The sequence below is a fragment of the Herpailurus yagouaroundi genome, unplaced genomic scaffold, assembly GCF_014898765.1.
Source record: "Herpailurus yagouaroundi ecotype Mexico unplaced genomic scaffold, PumYag 141, whole genome shotgun sequence".
In the NCBI taxonomy this organism is placed as follows: domain Eukaryota; kingdom Metazoa; phylum Chordata; class Mammalia; order Carnivora; family Felidae; genus Herpailurus; species Herpailurus yagouaroundi.
Window position 1 is genome coordinate 12,279,650 of NW_024412396.1, and position 22,628 is coordinate 12,302,277.

Genomic DNA, 22,628 nt, shown 5'->3' on the forward strand with positions numbered 1-22,628 from the left:
GTAAGACTGACTTGCATGAATATTCAATAGCCGGCACCCCTAAAAAATCTATTAATCTCCCACCTGTGTTGTCATCTTATCACAATCTGTGGTCTGTGCCAAAAGGCACATTGCAGTATTAAAGGAAGACTCGGAGTTTGCGAAGTGACAGAAATATTTATTAAAGTGCTGCAGTCGGACTCCGTGCAAAATGAGAGTGACTTCCTCATATCCACTAATCCCCAAACAAAATAACCATCAAGAAATATTAAAACACACATTTTATTAGTTTCATTTAATTTCTTAATTGCTCAAAGTCAGTTTACCCATTTATTGCTGTGTGAAATGCTTAGAGGCAAGGCGCACATTAAAGGGATTATTTCCATGTAATCCCTCCCTCCCAGAGGGTAGGAACTGATCACTTATGAATCCTGATTTACGCTCTGTAACAATATCAAATGGAGGAAATAGTTATTGTAAAATGATGGAGTCAGTAGTCGGGTAATACAGTAGGAGAGTGTAATTTAATAGCAAAGAGAAAGTACCTCATTTTCGGTAAAAGTTATGCAAGCCTTTTCAGGAATAGCTATTAACCAAACTGAATTTAGCCTTCCATTTTTCTGGCTGTACCTCCGTTAATTGATAGATGTTGAAGATGAGTAGCCTGTTACGATTTTAATCAAATGGTGTCCGGGAGTAGATGTGATCGTTTTGCTGGGACTTGGAGTTCTGGGGATAATAATTGCTCCGGGCATTACGCTCTCTGTGACAGTTCGCCCACTGCTGACCTTCCTTCTTGGAAGAAAGAGTGTAGGCTCTCAGGTGGAATTTGGAGGGATGCTGCAAATCCCCCAGGAAAGGGAGATGAGGTAGCAAGGAGTTGTAGGGACATATCCACCAAGAAACAGGAGAGTCTGAACTTCTGGCACGTGGGTGCATCATAGCTGGCCTGAGACCATTAAACCCCCGAGGACTAAGGAAACCCATCAGGGACCCAGGAAAGAGCTTTTTCTTGTTTAGTTGCTGACACATCTCTCCCTGTCATAGTAGCTGTAACCCAATGTTATTTTAGGAGCGTTACTGCTCTTCTTGGAAGGAGGTAAGAATTATACCATCAGAAGAGTACAGAGGTAAAGCCAATCCCTTAGACAGCACACAGCTTCTTAGAACAGCATACAAGCTAGACAGGGGCCACGCCTCACAGCATGGAACTAAGGCAGTGCCTCCATTTCAGCCGACCCCCTTCTGATACCTGTTGTTCATTCCCTACCTGTAGAATCATCCTGATACAAAAAGTATACAAAATAAAACATTTTCTCCCTCAAGGAGATTTGTACCGTGTATCTTATTGGAGTGAAGGCAAAACAAGCGGATACTGTCAGGAAAAAAAAAAAAAAAATGGTGGGTTCAGACCCCAGCTGACCTCTTTCGCATGGAAGATTGTCCATATGATACCAAACTAATGAGTAATATGTAATGAAAACATTGTGCCTTTGCATCTCTTTGTAAGCAGCACTTCTTCCATCTAAATTTTACGTAGAAAAAAGCTGGTATGTATAAATACACATCTTGGAATTCTGTGTATTTTAAGGAAAATACTCATCCGCTATCTCTGGCTGTTTCTCTACAAAGCCCAAACTTCTCAATAAGAAAACCGTAGGATTCAGTCAATCATCCGGTTGACATCAAACATGCAAGTATTTGATGATGCGTGGATAAAACAGCTGAACGAGAGAGGCAGACTCATCCACATTTCCCAGAATGTTTTGGCTTCATGCAAACAACAGTACATGCGAAAAAACTGGGCTCAACAATCGCTAACTAAAGACCTACAAAAACAACCTTTGTCTTTCAACTTCAAGAATCCCTAAGCACTTAAGGATAAAGACTGAGAACCAGGATGGTTTCTGGGGTCTGCACATATTTCCTTTCCTGCTGAAGATCTGAATCACAACCGTGCTGAATTTGAAAACGGAGAAGCTGTGACACCTTTCTTTCCACCCTTTCTCTTCCCCCTCTAGGTGGAGCTGACAGGCAGCAGCGTCTTTGACTATGTCCACCCGGGGGACCACGTGGAGATGGCAGAGCAGCTGGGCATGAAGCTCCCGCCTGGGCGGGGTCTCCTCTCGCAGGGCACCGCTGAGGATGGGGCCAGCTCAGCATCTTCCTCCTCCCAGTCGGAGACCCCTGAGCCAGGTGGGAATTGCGATTCCGTCGTGTGGGATGGTGGGCAGGACCTTTGCCAACGATTGCACTCGAGTTGCCCGTGTGAAGAGACTATAAATAGGTCTAATGGTATTTAACAATTCCATGCAGCTTTCTGTCCCATGCAGTAATTAAATAAGGAGGAGATTTGAAAATAAGGAGACATTTTAATAAGTATAATCCTGAGATCTAATTTCAGTTGAACAATACATAGAGAAGGTACTAGTTCCTTTAGTTTCTCTTTCAAATTACTAGAGGGAAAAGGTTCAGATTTGGAAAGCCCTCTTCCTTTTATTGTCACCATGGCTAAATGTAATGCATTTATTTATTATTTTTCAGCAAAATCTATAATAAAGGTTCCTTGACTATTAGCTCGTAGAGAATTAAAAATATTAGGGACTTGCAGAAATCTTGGTTTCTTTTTTTTTTTTTTTTTTTTTTTTTGTAAGCATCAGAAGGTACTTGAAAGATGTGAACAGATAAATTAAGGCTAAAAAGAAAACAGAAATGGCTACATTTTAAACTGCCTTTCCACCCTCAGTATTTAATTAGATCAATTGTATAGAGGAATGAACAGAGGTGACATTCCTCATTGGGATTCCTTCCAGGACTCTTATAGACTTTGCATTCAGAATGTTCCCATTTTCATTGTGTTGTACTGATGATAATTTAAGTATTAGGGGAAAATCCATTTATAAATTAAACAAAATGACTTGATATCCATCAGTCCCCTAGTTCATCAAGCTGTTCAAACACGGGGAAGATTGGCTGGTCGGCCTGGGTCTTCCGAGAGCGCTGGTAATTAGATCTGCGAAGGATTTATTCTTTGCTGATTGGGGCTTTAAATTAATTGAAGTTCCACATTTGTGGTTTTGTCCTTTTTGTACTTTTTTAGAGGAGATATTTCATATTCTTGTGTGGTGGAGTGCTTGGCCAAGCAGCAGTGGTTTAAATGTTAATTTTTCTCATGAGAAGTTTAAGATTTTTAATGAATCAAGGCCTGATTTGAAGTGCAAAGTTTTATTTGCTTACTTGGGAAATTATTTTTGCACTCTTTAAAGATGCTTGTACTTTACTTGATATGTTGTTTTGAAACAGCTTTGCAACGCAAACTGGTTTTGTAGAAAGAAACATGGGGAAAAACCCTGTCTTAAGATTAATACGAAAATAATTCTAAGAAAATACTTAAATTTGACCTGCCTAAAAATAACCACAGTATGTTTGCTCACACAGAAGGGGGAAAAAAAATAACCTATTTACCTGTTTGGAAATATGTTGATTCCATCTAAAATCAATTCATGTTTCCTTGGCTAAGTTATCTGCAGCTTCTAGGACACCATTCTGCCGCACTGATGAGCCTCTTTCTCCAGTGAGCACCAGACATGAGAAGAGAGAGTATTTGAGACTACCCTTGGCCATTTACAAATGAAAATAATTCATTCACAGGGAAGTCATACATTCCTCTAGCGTTGCTCACTGACTTCACTGAATAGATATGTCAGTGAGATCATTCAAACTGCTTTTGGTCATTAGAATATTCCTATCTGGGCAGATTGGAGAAGCAGCACATGAAAATAGGTTTTTACTCTTCCTTTCTGGATGATGGATTGGGAAACCTGGCAGCTCAGGACTGTCCACACTCAGTGTGTAAGAGTTCAAGTTTATAAAACCCTTGTTTCCCTGACTGACAAACTCTCAAGTTGAGAGGATCTCCAGCCTTCCCTCTGGGCAGCCTTCCCTCTCTGTCAAAACCAAGGGCTAACCTTCTGCCCCAGTCGGAAGCTCAGACACCTCAAGGCTGCCCCCCGCCCACTAGTGCACAGCTCCAAGAGAAAGTTCTCTGAATATGGAGCCAAAATCTAACTTGGCTCCCACTGACCCCACATCTGTCCTCTGGGGATCTCATTTCAGATCTCATTTCAAATCTGCTTCCTCACCATCTTAGCCTCTCAAATACGTGAAGTCAGATACACCAGATTCTCCCTCCCTCCCTCCTGGCTTCCTTCTCCTTTTTCAGGTCAAACAGCATGGAATCCTACAACCGTTTTCAGTGGCATGTTCCTAAGACCCCCACCACCCTAGTCACCCACCCCCGGCTGCGCTTCAGTTTGTTAGTGACCCTCTGAGAACTCAGTGAAGTCTTCTAGATGTATTCTGACGAGGACAAAGCAGAGGGGCAGTCCTCTTTCACAGTTTAGGCTACTGTACTTTTCTTGAGACAACCTAAGGTTGAATTAGGTCCTCTTGGCAGCCAGGTCACACTGTTGATTCATATTGAGCTTCATGTCTCCCCAAACACATGTTAAGGGTAAGTAACTTGTCACTTGGAAAAGATTTTGATTGGGAGAAAAAAAACAAACCACAGCCTGTAAACCAGTTCTGCAGGGATATCTCGAGCTCAGGTCAAAATCAAACTGGTTTAAGATTGATTATAAGGACTCTGATCAATCCCATGCCTTCCACGAAGCCCCAGGATACATAAAACAACTCTAGGCACACTGTTAGAACTCAGTTCCCACTTAGAATCTTTTAATTCTGGATATTAGAAGAATAACATATCTCCTTTAAAGTTACTGTGTCGTTCAACATTGAAGTGTGATTGACAATCTCCTTGGTTTCTTTCCCGGCCCTCCCAGCCTTCTTTGAGCCAGCCTAACTAGTAAAATTGAAAATTCTGCTTTCTACATTTCTTAACAGCCGGGGCTCATTAGCGACAGTCGTGTAAGAAGGGTTTCTCTTCCTTGATGAAGAGTCTATCTCTTACTATTACAAAATGTGAAACTTACTTTGCCTTAAAAATCTGTAGCCTTGGTTATTTTCAACCTGAGGCTTAAAAGGCAATTAGACTGACTGCTCAAATACTGAAAAGCAGCTCAAGGTGCTACCTTTAACTAAATATCTTCACTAATGCAGATCACTGCTCCAAGGGAATTACTGAAAAAGTTCATGTCAGGCACTACATCCCAAAGCTGCTTATGTTTCTTACAGGCTGAAGGAATTTTAACAAGATTTCCTAATTCTTAATAATATGAGGGGACATTTTTGAAGACTTGTTCATTGCATCGTAATCTTTTAAACGATGATGAAACACAGATTCTTTTTTAAATAGTAGTGTAATTTTGTTGGAAAGGGGATATCAATATGTGGTGATTATGAAAATGAAGGTATGGACTTCTTCAGAAGCCCTGATGTGTTCAGTGTAGCATTACTAAATGACTGAAATCTAAATAACATTTGGCATTATAATAAAAGGAAATAAGTGACTAAACCAGCCTAACAGGCAGTGATACTGTGCCGTAATAAGAATTCTGTTTCTTTGAACTCCCAGCCCTGTGACTGTCTTATCTTGAACCAGTCTCAAGATAATGGCCGGGGCGGGGGGGAGGAATCTCTTGACTATTGGAAACCCAAATAAATATTTGATATGTATGCATCGTCAGTCATAGTTGAAGTAAATACGGTATTTCTTTTAGAGAAATCTTAAAGCAGGCAGAGGAAAAATACATGAGAGGCCTTGTTTGAAAAGTTACACCGTTCTAGAGTGCCTGCCTATGTAGGTCTAAACATTTTGGAAGAGCTGGTATCAACCTGAGGCTCCTGAAACAGGGGGACAGGGGGAGCATACAACCTCTGGGACCTGATGGGACCTTTTCTTTTTCCAGATCTGCGTGTATCTTTTCATTACTTTCAATGATTCTGTAATCTTGGGATTATGAGTGCTGTCTTCTTCTCTTAATACACCTCAGTGCTGCATCTTTTAAGTGCTTAATAAACAGAAGAGCAGCTCCTTCAAAAAATCTGGAGGAACTTTAAAAATCTCCTTATTCTGGGGGCGCCTGGGTGGCGCAGTCGGTTGGGCGTCCGACTTCAGCCAGGTCACGATCTCGCGGTCCGGGAGTTCGAGCCCCGCGTCAGGCTCCGGGCTGATGGCTCAGAGCCTGGATCCTGTTTCCGATTCTGTGTCTCCCTCTCTCTCTGCCCCTCCCCTGTTCATGCTCTGTCTCTCTCTGTCCCAAAAATAAATAAATGTTGAGAAAAAAAAAATCTCCTTATTCTGAAAGTGTTATATTCCTTAAGTGAGGTCGTAAAATTGGGTTTTATTCTTTTTCTCTAATTATAAAACTAACTCATTCTTACTGTAAAAAGTTTAGAGAATGCAGAAAAGAATAAAGACCACCAAAAATCCCACTACCCCAAAATGACCACTGTTCATGTGCGTTCTATGTTTCCTATCTTTCCAGGTCTTCTATTCCTGTATACATACATAAGTATGCAGTGGTTGGTGGGGAGCGGGGTCTCTGTCTGAAATAAGATAACCTACAGGCTTCTGGTAATCTGCTTTTCCACTTAACCTCCCAGGCAACTTTCTCTGTCCCGTCTCTCACTTTAACATGAAATGTCCTTTCTGTCTCCAATGGTTTGTTTCCCACTAGCTAACAATCAAGTCCCAACTGCAGGGGCCCAGCCAGGACAAGAGGTTCTTGCAGCTTATTGAATGGGTACGAGCTCATGGAGAGAGAAATCTACACTGCCCCAGGATGTAGACAATTTAGCAAAATGTATGAGACAGTACTTTTGGTCAAGAATAACTGTAGCAGAGGGGCGCCTGGGTGGCGCAGTCGGTTAAGCGTCCGACTTCAGCCAGGTCACGATCTCGCGGTCCGTGAGTTCGAGCCCCGTGTCGGGCTCTGGGCTGATGGCTCAGAGCCTGGAGCCTGTTTCCGATTCTGTGTCTCCCTCTCTCTCTGCCCCTCCCCCGTTCATGCTCTGTCTCTCTCTGTCCCAAAAATAAATAAACGTTGAAAAAAAAAATTTTTAAAAAGAATAACTGTAGCAGCATGGTTAACCATTGATTGTCTAACGTAGAGGTTACTGCGCTCTGTCTCAAGTTTCAGGCAGACCTACCCTGTTATGGGGGGGGGGGGGGAGTTAACATCATCATCTCATAGTATGATCTTCACGCTATTATGCCTACTCTATATCCTGAATCTTTTAAAGACAAGCAGAACTGAAGCAGTTGAGTCCTTGCCTGCATGGAAATCATCTGCATTTTCTACTTATGCGTCTGTGCTGTGGTAAATTTGATCAGCCCTTGATTCTACAGGAACACAATTCCTCAGAATTCATTAGACAGTGTTCACAATAAGTGATGTAATTAGAGGAATAAACGGTTAGGAGTAACAATAATGAATGTAAAAATTTATCTGAGGATCAGGTTGCTATTTTGTTTCAAAAACTGCTGAGATATGAGATACACTTGTATCTTTAAGGGTGAATTATTTACCATCTAATGTACTATCGGTGGGGGTGGGGTGATGTTCTTTGATTCTTGTTGTTGTTGTTGTTGTTGTTGTTCAAGTTTCCTATCAATGAACTGAATTTAGAAGTCAGGCAAGGGAAACCATCTTACTAACCCCACATCCAACCTCAGTCCCCAGACAATGTGACTGTATCTACAGCACTTTCTGCTGTACTGCAAATGTCAAACAGAAGGTGTAATGGATTTAATATTAGCGCTGGCCAAGGTGTTGAGGGAGCTGTTAATAATGTCACTCCAGTTATTGATCTGAAGCCTTTAAAAATCAAAGAAAAGTGAGAGATCCCCTACTGGGGAAAGGCACACAGTGACTGGTTTTTATTGCCAATATATTTCTACATATAGAGTGGCAACTTTCTGGAATTATGTTATCACCGTTAATCTCTGTGAGATTTTTGAAGTCGTTATATGGTAAGATAATATCATGGAGACGGCTCCGCATGCTAATGCTAAAAGACCAGACCGAGTTCTTTTAGACATCAACAGCTTAATAATTTGCGTGGTGACTACAACATTCAAGTTGTCGAACGTAAGACGTTTATTAGCACTAGATTTACTCTTGATGGCAACGTTGGATCCACTAGAAGTGTAATATACAAACCGTATAGTCACTAGCGTGAGTTACTTTCTACTTTTGCCTTTCTAAAACTCTGACTACACCAAGTAACTACAAACCATGTGGTGACTCACTTGAGATGGAAATGAATTTTGTTTTGCAATATGCGTACTTTTTCAGGAAACTGCTAATCCTTCAATCTGAATGGCAGTTTGCCTGCAATGAAATTTCTGCTTTCCATGGTCCCCAACTAATAAATGAAATTAAAATGTATAATTTATGTTGAATGTTTATCAAACTGTAAACACACATTTAATTCCTTTCCATATTCATACAATATAAGCAAAGATAAATCCACCAGATAATGTACCACGGTTATCTCTGATGAATCGCATATAAAATGCATCTCTACTGTAGCCGTAGCCATGATCCAGACTAGTTCGCAATTAGCCAAAACTGGCCTGCCTCCTGTTAATGCCCATGTGCACATGTATGTGTCCAATCTAGTAGTCAGAAAGCAGCCTAACCAAAACGAATCTTTTCATAACCCAAAGAGATCATCACTTATGCATAAATTCAGCCTTTATCCAAAAAATTACATATGCAAAATTATTTCCCTTAGCTATAGCACTGTTATTTAGAAATGAAATAGAAATCCTCTTTTGCCATCCCTGAATGAAGATGACGCATATGCACTAGAAACAAGCCAGTGCCATTCCAGAGACTGACTTGTCCAAGTCAGTTCTTCTTTTGCCTCAGACACACTACCCTGATGCAGTACCATTGTTTTTCATGCAGAAAGTAGACTCTTTTTATTTTTTATTTTTTTTTTAACGTTTATTTATTTTTGAGACAGAGAGAGACAGAGCGTGAATAGGGGAGGGGCAAAGAGAGAGGGAGACACAGAATCGGAAACAGGCTCCGGGCTCTGAGCTGTCAGCACAGAGCCCGACGCGGGGCTCGAACACACGGACCGCGAGATCAGGACCTGAGCTGAAGTTGGATGCCCAACCGACTGAGCCACCCAGGCACCCAGAAAGTAGACTATTTTTTTAATGTCGCTTTTATCCCCAGCTATGCTAAACAAGATCACCTGGAACGTCCACAAAAGGGAATCAGTATTTTCCAGGGCTCTCTTCTGGCATGCAAGGCCTAGGCACACATCACCTTCATTTGTGTGTTCTCACACTTTTGTGAACTTGTCTGTGTGTGATGAGGGGGACAGATCATCCCTCAGCAAGTTGTCTTGGGTTTCATTTCAGAAACTCTGCAAATGTACCCCGTATCACCATAGGTAAAGAAAAGTCAAAATTATGACCTAGAAAGCTATATGAAATAACTGTTAAAAACAATGGGTTGAAAAAACTGACACCTCCAAACCCATGTTGGTGACTCCCTTGGCTGCAGGAGAACAGCCTCTCTTTTGTTCCCAAAGAAGATGTTGGATCTCACCATAGCTCTGCTTGCCATTCTGAAACAAACTTTCTCTTCCAGAAGTTAAATCACAGTTGTTGCAACTCAAAACAAAGGGCAGCTTTTCCATAAATTAATATAATGGGATCCAAGGGTTATCAAATGGTTTGTTCAATAATAGAAACACGGGACTCTTATCAAAATACACCATAGTTTCACTCCATTTGTAGGTAACATTTTTTTCTAAACCGTCTAATGAAGGTTTAGAAGATCAATTTTTTCAACCCATTACTTTTAAGAGTTATTTTATATTGCTTTCTAGGTCATAATTTTGACTTTTCTTTACCTATGGTGATACGGGGTACATTTGCAGAGTTTCTGAAATGAAATCCAGGACAACTTGTCAATGGGTGATCTGTCCCTCTTCATTAAAACAAACAAAAAAAGTGCTGTCTTTGTCGTTGGATGATTAAAAATCATAGATTCTATTTCTAGAACTCTTGCCTTGAACAAAACACAAGTTATTTGCTTTTAATACATATCACTGCACAGAAATTTCATCCCTGTCCAAATTATACGATTCTGAATTCTTCATCTGCACTAAACAGCAGATTTACGAAGGATCAGTTACCTGGCATTGACTGAGCTTTGCAGGGTGCACAGATCAGAAGAGGCAGAACTGGCTGGAAACCATTTCCACCCCTAGTGAGCAATTTACTCATGATTGCTTGGGGAAAATACTGGAAATATTGCTTCTGTGTAAAGTTTGCAACTTCCAGTTGTCAGGCCTTTGCCAAGCATTTATTCCCGAGTACAGCTTTTAGAAGCAAAGCACACTCAGGCCGCTGTTGACATGGTTGGCACTCATATCCTGCTTCGGGTATGCAGAGCACAGAAACCACCAATTATAGGAGTTAATTCACACACTGTCCCTCTGAGGCAGGTCAGTGTGTTATCCTTATTTTACGGATGGGGGAGTGTCAGGGGGGAAGTGATGGAAATCCCAAGTGGCTTGGCACAAACCACACAAGTTACTTCAGCAGCCAAGGTTAGAGTTGGGGTAGGTGCAAAGCCTAGGAACTAGATGGAGAAAGGACAGAAAACCCTGGTAGCAGACCTTGGAGAGCAATTTTCTCCAAGAGGCTTCTGACATCCAGAGAGAAACCTAACTATCCCCTTATGCACATATTTCATCAGCTAAACCATCTTTTTGTTAAATATAGTCTCTCAGCTCTCAGGTAGATAAAATCTTCCATCTACTCCTTTGCCCTGCCTTCATCCCTACACCGAAGCACCTTATACCACAATAAACAGTAGCATCTGAGTCAATTATAGGCAAAATTCAGCCCCGAGTCTCTTGGTCCACATTAGCTGTGTGCCTTCTCAGCCAAGGGCACAGCCAAAATTGTCTCTCTGCATTTGGCCTCTGCTCTGCCTCAGGCTCTGGGCGGCTTTTCCAGGCTTTTCCTTTCAGGACCAGTCTTCCAAGGCAGGCATGATGTGGCAAGAAAGCAAGAAGAAAAACGGAGTCCATCAGGAGTCAGTCAGATCCTCCCAGAGGTATCTGCTCATGAAACACAATCATGGTTTCTTGGGACCCATGGGAAACACCGCCTAGCTTCTGTTGACAAAACTAGCTCGAGAGAGGGAAGAATTTGTGTCCTTTCTCTAGTTGTTATTAATTAGAGTGAATTCTTATTCAGGATCCAGGCCCACCTGATATCAGAGATTATGTAAACTGTTCAGTAGCCATTGATTGCACATCAATGTAATGTGCAATCAATTACACACAATTACACACATTAATATGTGACACATATTACACAAAGTACTGAGGCAACAAAAATGATGCTCCCTGCCTTCCAGGAGCTGACCATCATGTGAGGGGGACATGTTAATACAACATGCAGAAGTGTGATGATGACAATCTGGACACTGCGGTGTATGAGGAGGGTAGCACTGTATTACAAGCCACTGCTGTTAGCAGTCTTGGGAGAACTATCTCAGGTTTGAAACGTCAACCCTGAAATTAACAGCCCATGAATATTGCTTGTTTGGGAGCAAGTTGCTCTGACAATGGCCAAATATACACATGACTGTCAGGGACTTTGATGCACAGGGTTGTGGGCTTCGGGTTGTGTTTTATTTAATTAACCTAAAAAAATGCCGGCTGCATGATAGGTTCACAGGAATATCAGTTCCTCAGATTATCGATCTTTTTAGCTACATAGGAGTGTTCTGAATGGGAGGTGCTCCCAAACAGTCCCCCTTCCACTGATTTCGTTAACAATTTCAGGAAATGCTAGCTTTGGAAAAGTGTCCTGACTTTTTTTTAGTTTTTTCTACTCAAGATATAATTTGTTGCAAATATTCTAGGATCATTAATGATGATACTAACAAATAGTTTTTGTCATGTGTTACCTCTGTGTTACAGTTACAAGCGTCGGCATGTTTAAGTAATGAATGTCTCACACTGACCCTCAAGCAAAACTAGAGATAGTAAATGGTTTGCTTCACACCAGAGTAGACCATGGCCCTAGGATCTGAACTCAGGTTATGTGTTTGGGGCACTTTGCCAGGTGCTTGTAGAGAACACAAGAGGTGGAAGATGTGACATCTGCCCTTAGAAAACTGATCATCCTCAGAAGACCAACACGCAACAACCAGAGAGACAAGAACAACAATAGTGCTGCTATTTTGTGAGGCATAAAAATGGCAGGTGGTATAAGAAATCAGGAAGAGGCTCAATGTCTATGGATGGCTTTGATAAGGAGGGATGACTCACATGTACTGCATGAAAACCAACCTAAGAGCAAAGATGTAAGGATGATCTTCCAGGAGAATCATCCCAAGGGGCACAGTGGGATGCATTTGGGAGGCAGGAAGGGGCCCTGTCTTCCTCACTGAAACAAAGGTGCATGCCCATCTAGGATGGAGCCCAATCCTAGAGGAGTGCCAGGGAGAAGCATATGAGATTGGTATGGTAAGTTCTGGGTATAGCTTATTAAACAGAGCAGTGACCCAATGAAGACACTATTTCATCACTTAAAAATACAGAAATAAATTTTGAATTTAGAAGGATCTTCCCCTGTGGGTCACATTATACAACTACCTGTGGACTCTCGAATCCCTGTACAACAAAACTACTAATATTCATTGAATGGTCACCTAGTGTCAGACACGCTGCTAAATCCATTATATGTATTACCTCATTCATTCGTCACAAAATACTATGAAGAAAGTATCATTGTTTTCCCATTTTACAGATGAAGAAAAGAAACAGAAAAAATTTTAATGTATAAAAATCATATAGTTAGTAGGTGCAGAGCCTAGGTACCAGAGTTTCCATTATTAACCATTCCATCAAAGTGTTTCTCAGCATGCCATCTAAAATAGCTGTCCAACCTCAGCTGAGACTATACCCTCCATCCTTCCTAGGCAGCTCTATTAGCATATTCTTCCAATATTATCCTGATTCCTGTCTACAGGTAACTTATTATCACTGGACATGATACCCGATCCTTTGTTTTATCAAGAATGTGCAGGATGTGTTAAATAGAGTAGACTGGAAGTAAAGGAAACTATTCAAGAGGCTATTTCTTTCTTTTTTTTCTTTCTTTCATTCTTTTTTTTTTTTTTTTTTTTTTTTTTGAGAGAGAGAGAACGTGCATGAGAGGGGGCATGGAAGGGCAGAGGGAGAGAGAGACTCTTAACTTGGGCATGGAGCCCAACATGAGGCTGGATCTCACAACCATGAAATCATGAGCTGAAATTAAGAATCAGATGCTTAATTGACTGAGCCCCCCAAACACCCAAGAGGTATTTCTTTCATCCAAAAGTAGTGAGTAGACCTTGAGAGGAAATATTGAGAGGCCTTGTAATGGACCTAAGATAATAGAAAAATATAAAAATGTACCTGTGGTCAGTCTTTAGCCAGGAGCTAATAATGGTTAATACTCTAGAAATTATTCAAGTCTCAGGCTTTCAGATGATTAGGATTGATGATACCATCTGTCCACGCTTACTTTTTTTTTTTTATCAACTAGTAATAAAATCTGGAAAAATTTTTAAATTACATATGCTATTGCTCATAAAATATTAAGATATAAATTCCCTTAGGGTTCAAAGCTGTTCCTCTTTACAGTTTATTAAAGTATATCATGTGCCTTTGGTAAAATATCAGTCTACAGGTCAATGCTTCTTCCTTGTCAGGGAATTTCCTCTCCAAATAAAAATACCAGTAAGAACAATGACAAAATTAGTGACATCATAAAGAATTAAAACTCTGCTTTCCTGGTCCAACCATCTGTTTAAGTGGAGCAAGTGTTAATGTTGGAGGAGGGTCAAAGTCTTCTGTTGATCCACTAAATTACTGTTAGTAAAAATGAGGCAAATTTTTATATAATTGATAAAAGAAAAATGAGTTAAAAATTTGACTAATATTTAGGGAAATACTTTCTATTTCACAAAAGCAGTATAAAGTTATAAAAAGTATAAACCAAATAATCTAGATATGTAAAACATTCATTCATTCATTCATTCATTGTTTTACTCATTCGATCAATCATTATTTATTGCATGTGCATGGGCCAAGCCCTGTTCTAGTTCTTGGGATATACCAGTTACCAAGAAGGTCCTTGCTCTCACAGAACTTGTATGTCACAGAAACCACCAGACGAAAAGGAATCAAAAGGATCTCTATTGAAACAATCAGTATGGAGGTCTCCATTTTATCAACAAGAGGTAAATCTATACATCAATTTGTAATGGACCTCCTGGCCTCTACTTCCTGGAATGCAGAGCAGACACAGATTCCAAGCCAGTACTTCCAAAATGTGTTCCTTATAACTGTCCCGTGAGATGTTCTTTATTAAAAGGATCCCCCAGTTAAAGAGCAGAAGAAAAAGCTTCATAGCCTATCTTCTCATTGGTGATTAACAACAAGCATTAACTTATGAAGAGTTGAAATTTGTGTCATCAGTAAGTCTATTTTGTTTGAACTCGTCTTTCCCAGTTTATTTGATTATAGGAAGCTTTGTTTTAGAGAAACTCCTTATACCCCAGAAACACGTGATTAAGCACACACTCTTGCTTCTGCTAGCTAGATCCACTCCTTCCCATCCATGCCAAGTCTCTTCTTCCAAGACCCTCCTGTGCAAGCAGCATCACTGTCTAGCCACTCAGCTCAGAGGTCAAATTATTGAGTTCCTTTGATAGTTCTCCCAAGTATCTCCCATCAGTCTTCAGAGCTTCAAGCTTTCCTAAAGGTGAGCTCATAGGAGAATCTAGTTCCTAATTAACTGTGAAGTTTTAGGTCAAGACCTGTCAGCTCCAAGTTTCATGGTTTTTAGAGCAGCCCTGGGCTTTCCTTTGCAGGGTCTCCTATTCCTCTTTTACCCTGCCCTTTCTATTCTTCATTTACACAGGCAGAGCACAAGTCTCTGGTTTCCCATACACCATAGTGATACACTGATAGGTTATGGTGAAAGAGTAGGATTATACCTTCCCAGACCTCTGTACATGGCTTCCTCCCCTGAGTGATAACCCCAACCAGTTACCCCTGGTTATAGATACAAGACCCCATGTGAGAACTGTGGGACAGGAGACGCAAGAGACATCAGTTACTGGATTGTTTTGTCTGATTTGTAGCGAATTAATTCACTTGAATTACCTATATGATGGATTTTAAAAATCTGCAGTCTTGTTAACTTGAAGGTTACTCTAGTAACTGTTAATGACATATGAAGATGACAGGCCTAACCCAAATTGTAGGACACAGTCCTTAAACTATTTCTGTAGCAGTTGCAAATATATAAGGACACAGGGTCTTGGAACCAGACAGCTTGTGTTCATGTGTTGAACTGCTGCCTCTGTCACTTGCTAGAAATGTGACCTCGAGCAAGTTCATTAACTTATATGTGCCTCAGTTTGCCCATTATAAAATTTTAGTTCTCTGGTATAGATTGGAGAATGGAGTGGGAATAATCACCTGTTGGTTTTAACTTCAAATAAATTAGCACATTAACATACCTTATAAGGGTGCTGAGTTTATACATCTAAAATGCTTAGAACAGTAGTATGGCACATCATAAATATTCAGTGAGTATTATAATTATTGTTAATCATAATTATTATCTTATGACCAAAGTTATTCCTTATGGAAAAGCTAGCCAAGGGTTAGGTGACATAAAGTTGGCATCTTTATAGGTAAGGCTCGAATTTGGACTTCATCGATGCCATGTTCCCGTTATCTGACTTAAAGGGCTCAGATTCTACATGGATCGCAGCACCCAACACGTGTGCTTTTGCAAATTGCCTCCCTCCCTCTATTCCCTTCTTCCCCTCTCCCTTTAGTTGGAGTCCTTTTGGAAAGGCTGTATTTAAGAGGAAAGATTCTTTTGGAAATGCCTACTTTACCTTCCTCTAGATTCTCCAATATACAAATTCTGTTTTGCAAATTCACTTTTTTGTGTGTACTCAGTTTTCTTAAAACATAACAGAGGCACCTAATTCTTATTCTCAGAAGTCCGCCCCACTCTTTCTGGATTCTGAACACCAGAGTATGCCTGCTGACTTCCCCTTTTCTAAGGTTAGCTTGGAGGCTGGCCAGTTCCACTTTGGAATAGACCTTGATGTTGGTCTCCCAAGGTTTACAGCTTCTAGCCTGGCCTATTAAAATGTGTTCTGCTTATGACCCCATGATTTAACCCATGCATAGCGTGTATGATGTGCTTGACTTATGTTTTCCCTCTTTATCTGGCTGGACCATTGTGATGTCCCCACAGCCACAACATGGATCATGCTCCACGAAAGACAAAGCAACACAACACTGGAGGTTAGGTCTCCACAACCTATGGCTCCTTTTACTATCCAATCAGCTTTGGACCCTCTGGTCTGTACTGAAGAACAGGGTGGAGGTACTCAGCTATTTGTTTGAACTTTAAATGAATCAATTGATTTTGTGCGGGAAAACTTCATTTCATCACTAATCTTAAGAACTGAAGATTTGGTGGAATGCGCCTGTAAAAGCAAGAGAGACGCCCAGATGCCCTAGCCATAGGTACTATATATGGACTTAAATAAATAAATTAAGAAACTCATTTCACATAGGCCACCAAGCAGTCATGACATGTTAATGACTTTTAGTCACCACCAACCTGGACCAAATTCAAGCCAATGACCTATGGGTGAAAGGCTCTATATATCCCATTACCAATCCCCTGAGCCATCCCATCGTCCCTGACAAGGTCTTTTATCATACCCAGTACAGTGCAGTACGATAGTCCAAATTCCTTTACCATCAGAAAATCTTCTTCCATTTAAAAGAGAGCAAGTTAAAGAGAGGCAGAAGACCTAGTTCCTCAAAAGACAATTGCAATTAATTTTTTTTTAATTCTGGAAGTTTCACATAGGTATACCTATACACACACACATAAATAGCATTGAGACTTTTTTTTTTTAATTCTAGTATTTTTTCTTCATGTTTACTCCACTGCACATTCGATTCTGCCTCTGGATATTTAGTAAACTGGCATATCTTGGAGTTCCATTAAAAAAGCCATTAGTTTTAGTTTAACATTTGTATAAAACTGATTCGTTAAACCCATGGTGCTTTCTTTCCTAGCTTGTTTTCAAGTGTCATGAATAAATGACTTAAATGTCCTGCAAGACAAATGTTCTTTAATCATCTAATGCACTCATTTATCCTAAGCCCTAACCTTAGTCCTAAATTAAGTCTGTTGCAAAAACATAACTTCATCTAAAAACAGCCATCAATCCTACATGGTTTTGATAAGCACATTTAAAAAACATAAACAATCAGACAGTTGTCAATCTGGGTGAAGCCCAGTCCCATTTAAGAGTTATTCACCAGGAGCCATATTTCATGCCCATACTACCAGTAGAATTACAAAAGAGAATGGCTGGAATTCGGGTCTTTGCCAAGAGCTCCTACTGTGAAACTGGGGGATGGGACTGTGATTTACACCAGTTGAAAATGAAGCAGACTAGACAAAAGATAATCCTTATTCCACATCAGATACATTCTGTTTTATTTGTTTCGGGAAGCTATTAATACTTTGACAATGTTATAAATGCATTAAAATTTCATGATCACATATTTAGTAAATTGCATGTCATGCCTTTGATTAATTTTCATTTGTTCATGGTCCTAAAAATCTGTCAAGGAATCTGGCTGCTCAGAGCTCATACATGAGTAATGATCACCGAAAGGTTTGGTGCAAGGAGAAAAGAAGGGAAAGTTTGATGGAATAAACACTTGACTAAATTGGGTACTTAATATCTCATAACTAAGAATTCGCATAGTTTGGTGAAATCTTCGCTTTGACAGGGTCCCAGTTTAATTCTGAATTCATATGTCTTTCATTTACCAATGGTGCCCTTTCACAGTAGGGCAAAGATAATCTTCCCATTTTTCCCACTGGCTCCCTTTGGTCCCGCAGAATTATTACCACTGGGCCCCTTCGGATTGCCGGATGCTCCCCCCAGCCCCTCACTGGGGCTTTAAAATTTTTTTAAATAGATAAGAGCATTCGGCAAATAGCTAGATTGAGAATAAACTCAAAAATTATCACCAAGGCCCTTCCTCTGCCATAATTTGTCAAATCTGCTGATAGGAAACAAATTCTATTCATAAAGATTTTATTTGGGAGGGGGGGAAACTCTTGTGATTTGGTAGCAATTCAATTATAGTTTTGTGAGATAGTGAGCCCGGAGAGGGAATCCAGACTGACAAGAAATATGACAGGACAGTTACAGAGTGTTTATGCAATTAAACTTTCACTGACAATACCTGCAGAATGATGAATGCGTGGGCGGAGGTGTGTGAGCACAGGCAATGCCCCACAAGTATTGCCCATTTTTCATTATTATACAACTGTTCAGATCTTTCAAGAACAGCCTGAAGTGAGGTGGAAAAGAGAGTGCTGTTCTGCAGCATGTTAACCAAATGCCTTTTTTTTTTTTTTACTCCCTCCCTCCAACGGGTCTTGATATGCCAGATGATAAAAGAACATCTATTTTAGAAAAATGTTTCAAAAAGATTAAGATTTACCCTGAGCTTGACATATATTAATTTTGGATACCAAAAGAGGTTTTTATTCTTTTTTCTATCTGCAACTTTATATCACTTCTCAACCGATAGCATAGTGCATAATTAAACTGTTGGGTTATTCATTTTATGCAAGCAGGTGCAAAGGGCACTATAAAAGTAGGATTTTACTGATGGTAGATTAAGAAAGAAAGGAGAAACTTAAAAGCCTTTTGTAGAGAACCACAAAAGCTTACAGACGAGATTAATTTGGTTGGGCAAAGTCTGTATTATAATGCCTTGGTCTTCCAAGGATATATGAAAACAGGAAAATTTCAGGATTTCAGAGCCTCAGAAAGACTGTGGGGTTTTTCAGATTAACAACCTGATTTGGGGGCTTTATGTGAGACTGTCAGTTTTTGGTGTGATTTTTATCTTTTTTTAACAAGCATGAAGATTACACCGATGTCTTAAAAAGCTTTAATTTGTGTAAACTTCACCTTGGCAAAATCAGCAGTGCCCAGAATAACAACTGAAAGGCAATGGCAAAGGGAATTCCTTTCAGACCCCAGAGATCGGATGATTCATTGTGGGGAGGTCAGGGAGAAAAATGTTCTAGCCTGTGGCACAAAGATGCAAAGGTTGATGTGAAAACCACGTGTCTTCCCTTAATATTTACACATCTATTTAAATTAATGAGACTTTACGCGGGGAAAAGGAAATGAGATCCATCCCCAAACTGTTGGTTCCTTCGTTTTGACCTCTGGTAAGCTGCTATTGATAATTTGTTTGTTTGTTTTTCTTTGTGTAATGGTCGATGTTCCTCTGTTAACATTCCTATCTCCTTTGGGGACACTGGAAACCTTGAACTTTTACATACAGATATTCAATGTTTTTGCCCAACCCCCATTATCACTTCCCTCCATTTGAGTCCACACCCAAAGGCAGAGAGCTGTAACAGTGTGCCTCCCTAGATGGCTTCTCCTGGATTGAATGTGTGGTTCCAGAATGAACTTCCACACGTCCATGTGGAGATTATTCTAAGTCAGACTCACATCCACAGACTAGGTTTACATGATCCCATCATTTTACTAAATTCACTGAAATAACTGGTCACTTCAGTATCCACAAAAATGAGTTAACCTTATTTGTATTAGAAGTGACTTGACTCTACATTTCTGTCAAAACGGTCAATCTAGAAATCCCCTATAAACCATGGTCTAAATGTAAGAGTTTCTCACAATTCTCTCTTTTGCCAAAAAGCTGCACTCTGTTACATCTCCCCGCAAAAAAGACCCGACTTTGTCAGATGTGATTTTTTAATATGCACTAAAATTGATAGTTAAAAAAAATATATTGTTTTCACATTACTTAGGTGTTAAAATTACACGGTGCTGTTCCTTTATTTTCAAAAACCAAACCTAATCCTGTTAATTCAAAGTGAATAACAAACAGGACTAAGACTTTTTCCCAAGTTGTTACATTTATTCAACCTGCTTGTGTTTTGTTCTTCATCATAATTATTTCCAAGTCAAATCTGCACTGATTTCCTTGCGGACCCGCGTACCTCTGACTAACTTAAAGAATTGAGCTGGGATAATTCACACAATTCCTCAGGGGTCATGTTCACTGTTTTTTTTCAAGGACATTTTTATTACAAAGCTGATGAAATTTGCATATTAATTCATTTCTTTCAATTTTTTAAGATTAAATGTTGTCAACATGTATCAGTGCAAGGCTCTGACAGTGCTGATGAAATGGGTCAGTCAAGCTTGAACATTCAGAGTAATGCAGCCATCTGCAACCCCCTAGCCCCTTGTGGAGTTCTGTGCTACCATTGCAACTTGATTAAAAAAAAGTTTTATTCAATGCAGGATATTAAAACATTATCTAAGAAATGATATGTGTTCGTTTTTCCATTTACTCAGAAAGTGAATTTGACAACAAAATATATCTAAGGAGATCCTTGCTGACTTGGGAGTTAGCGTTCTGTCAGTCTTAATTAAACTACAGCCAAAAAAGCACCCCTTGCCCCCAAAAAGTTTTAAATTTGGCAAAAGGAATGTAGGCGAGACCTTGAGTTTAAGGTTTCCTCTCCTGGTGAGGTTTGAGGGTCTCTTCCCATTCATAGTCTAAGAAAGAAGTAATGACCAGAAAGCTGATAGAATGTCAGAGATCTCTTGGAACTTACTTCCCAGTGTCCTCAGAGGTGGACCTGCCTTTCATTTTATACACAGCTAATCAACATGAACACTCCTTCGTTCCATCCAAAACCCTCACAAAATGGTACTGATGTTTACGTGGAGATCTTCGTTTCTATGGAAGAACATCAAGCTGTATTGCTTTATCTAATTTCTTTACCATGAAAACATCTGCTTCCATAAGATACTCTCCAAGAGCAATCCCTTTAAGTGTTACATTGCCTTTCTATGTGAACCCTGATGGCCTTTGCAGATCATCCATTTCTCAGTGTCTGCTTCTTGGTAGAAGCCTCTTTGTGAGGTACATAACGCCTTGAATCGATTGCAAGGACCTTGCAAGGACAAAAGTTGTCTGGCTGCTGCTGTTTGAGTAGCAAGGAACCTACCACTACATTACTTCACTGGGCCTTACAAATCATTGAAATCCCTCCACAGCATGGAAAGTCACTTCCTGCACCTTGAAGTTCTTCAGGGAAGACCACACAGAACCACATGACCCAGCTTTCAACTCCTGTCACTGCTTGAGATGGCCACTTCCAGGGACCTTCTGGAGTAGTTCAGAGTATTAAAAATAAATAAAAAGTATTTTTTTAGCTATAATTTAGAGTAAAATCTGCACCTGTACTAAATGCAGTAGAGACTCAAATAGTCAAGCTTCTTACCCTTTAGCAATATGCAATAATTGGTCAATTCCTGGTCACAGCACAGCCCAATAATATACGTACGACACCATCAGCTAAGAAAGTTTGTTTCCCAAAGCGAAAAAAAGAAAATGCCGCATAGTAAGAAGGGAGCGACAGAAAAAGAAAGTAGTCTCAGAAATGGTTTTATCTTGATTTTGAATTAAACTCCCAAAACTCATATTGGATTGAAAAATCAAAATCAGACTTCACATTGTCAAGTTGGAAAATGTCAGATATGAAATATTTAAACCGTGGAATACAGTCTTCGACTTTGGGTTATAAAACTTTAATTTTGTGAGTTAGTAGCACTCCAATAGTTCAATATTTTTAATTCTACAAATCCATGTTTATTAACTTTCAAGGTTTAAACAGTATCACCAAGTCTATTGAAACTAAATTATTCTGACTTGTGAGAGCTATAGGCTAGCTATAATTTGTTTTCTATTTCAACATAAGTGACAAAGACAAAAGAAAGAACAAATAAAAGGAATTGATTGCCCCACAATTCCTTTTTATACTTTCAAAATGACCTAAAACTTTAGCTGATGATTAAAACCCAGATGCATGCCTGTAGTTTTAATTGTGGCGTTTTCCTGTGTGAGTCGGGTCACGCTTAATGTGGGGTTACCCTTATGTTGTTAAAAGAGGGAGGGTGCTTCTATAATCGTATCGCTGGAGAGTTAACTGTATTCCTCTCAAATACAAAACATTGCTTGCTTATTGTCTCTGTTTTTATGAAACAACAGTTTCAAAAAAAGAAAAAACCTCCACCCCGATTTCATTACTGAAGGAGAATATCAAAATCGTTGCTAACAGCAGTGGCGACTCTTCATCTTCCTCCAATTAGTACTCTTTCCTTCTAACTCTCCAAGTACGTCATACCTGGTCCTAGCGATTACTCAGCATGTCACTGCTAATCTGTCAATTTAAGTTAGCATTTGCACAACACCTACTGTGCGCTAAGCCAATGAAGTCCTTTCAGGAGACAGATGTGGGATCACAGAAGACAGCCTACACCAGGACAGAGCAACCCGCATTCCTTCCCTCGTTCTGTCCCTACCAGCTGTCTCACCTTAAATGTGTATTGAGACCCTTCCAGCCTTCTTCTTCACCCACGAAATCAAACTAGTCCTTACTCACAGGGCTGGTTGCAGGCATCACAGACATAATAAATTTGAAAGTGCTCTAAAAACCGTGAAGTGTTTTAAATAGCTCAGTAGAGCAG

General features: G+C 39.9%; 1 protein-coding gene across 6 annotated transcripts in view; it reads left to right on the forward strand.

The window, feature by feature from the left end:
• The window catches only part of NPAS3 (neuronal PAS domain protein 3), an 865,567-nt gene that overhangs the window by 735,044 nt on the left and 107,895 nt on the right, over positions 1-22,628 (forward strand). For all 6 annotated transcript variants that reach the window (XM_040476899.1, XM_040476900.1, XM_040476901.1 and 3 more), the window contains one exon: positions 2,001-2,175. In XM_040476899.1, the coding sequence (XP_040332833.1) occupies positions 2,001-2,175 (175 nt within the window). The remainder of the gene's footprint in view (positions 1-2,000; positions 2,176-22,628) is intronic.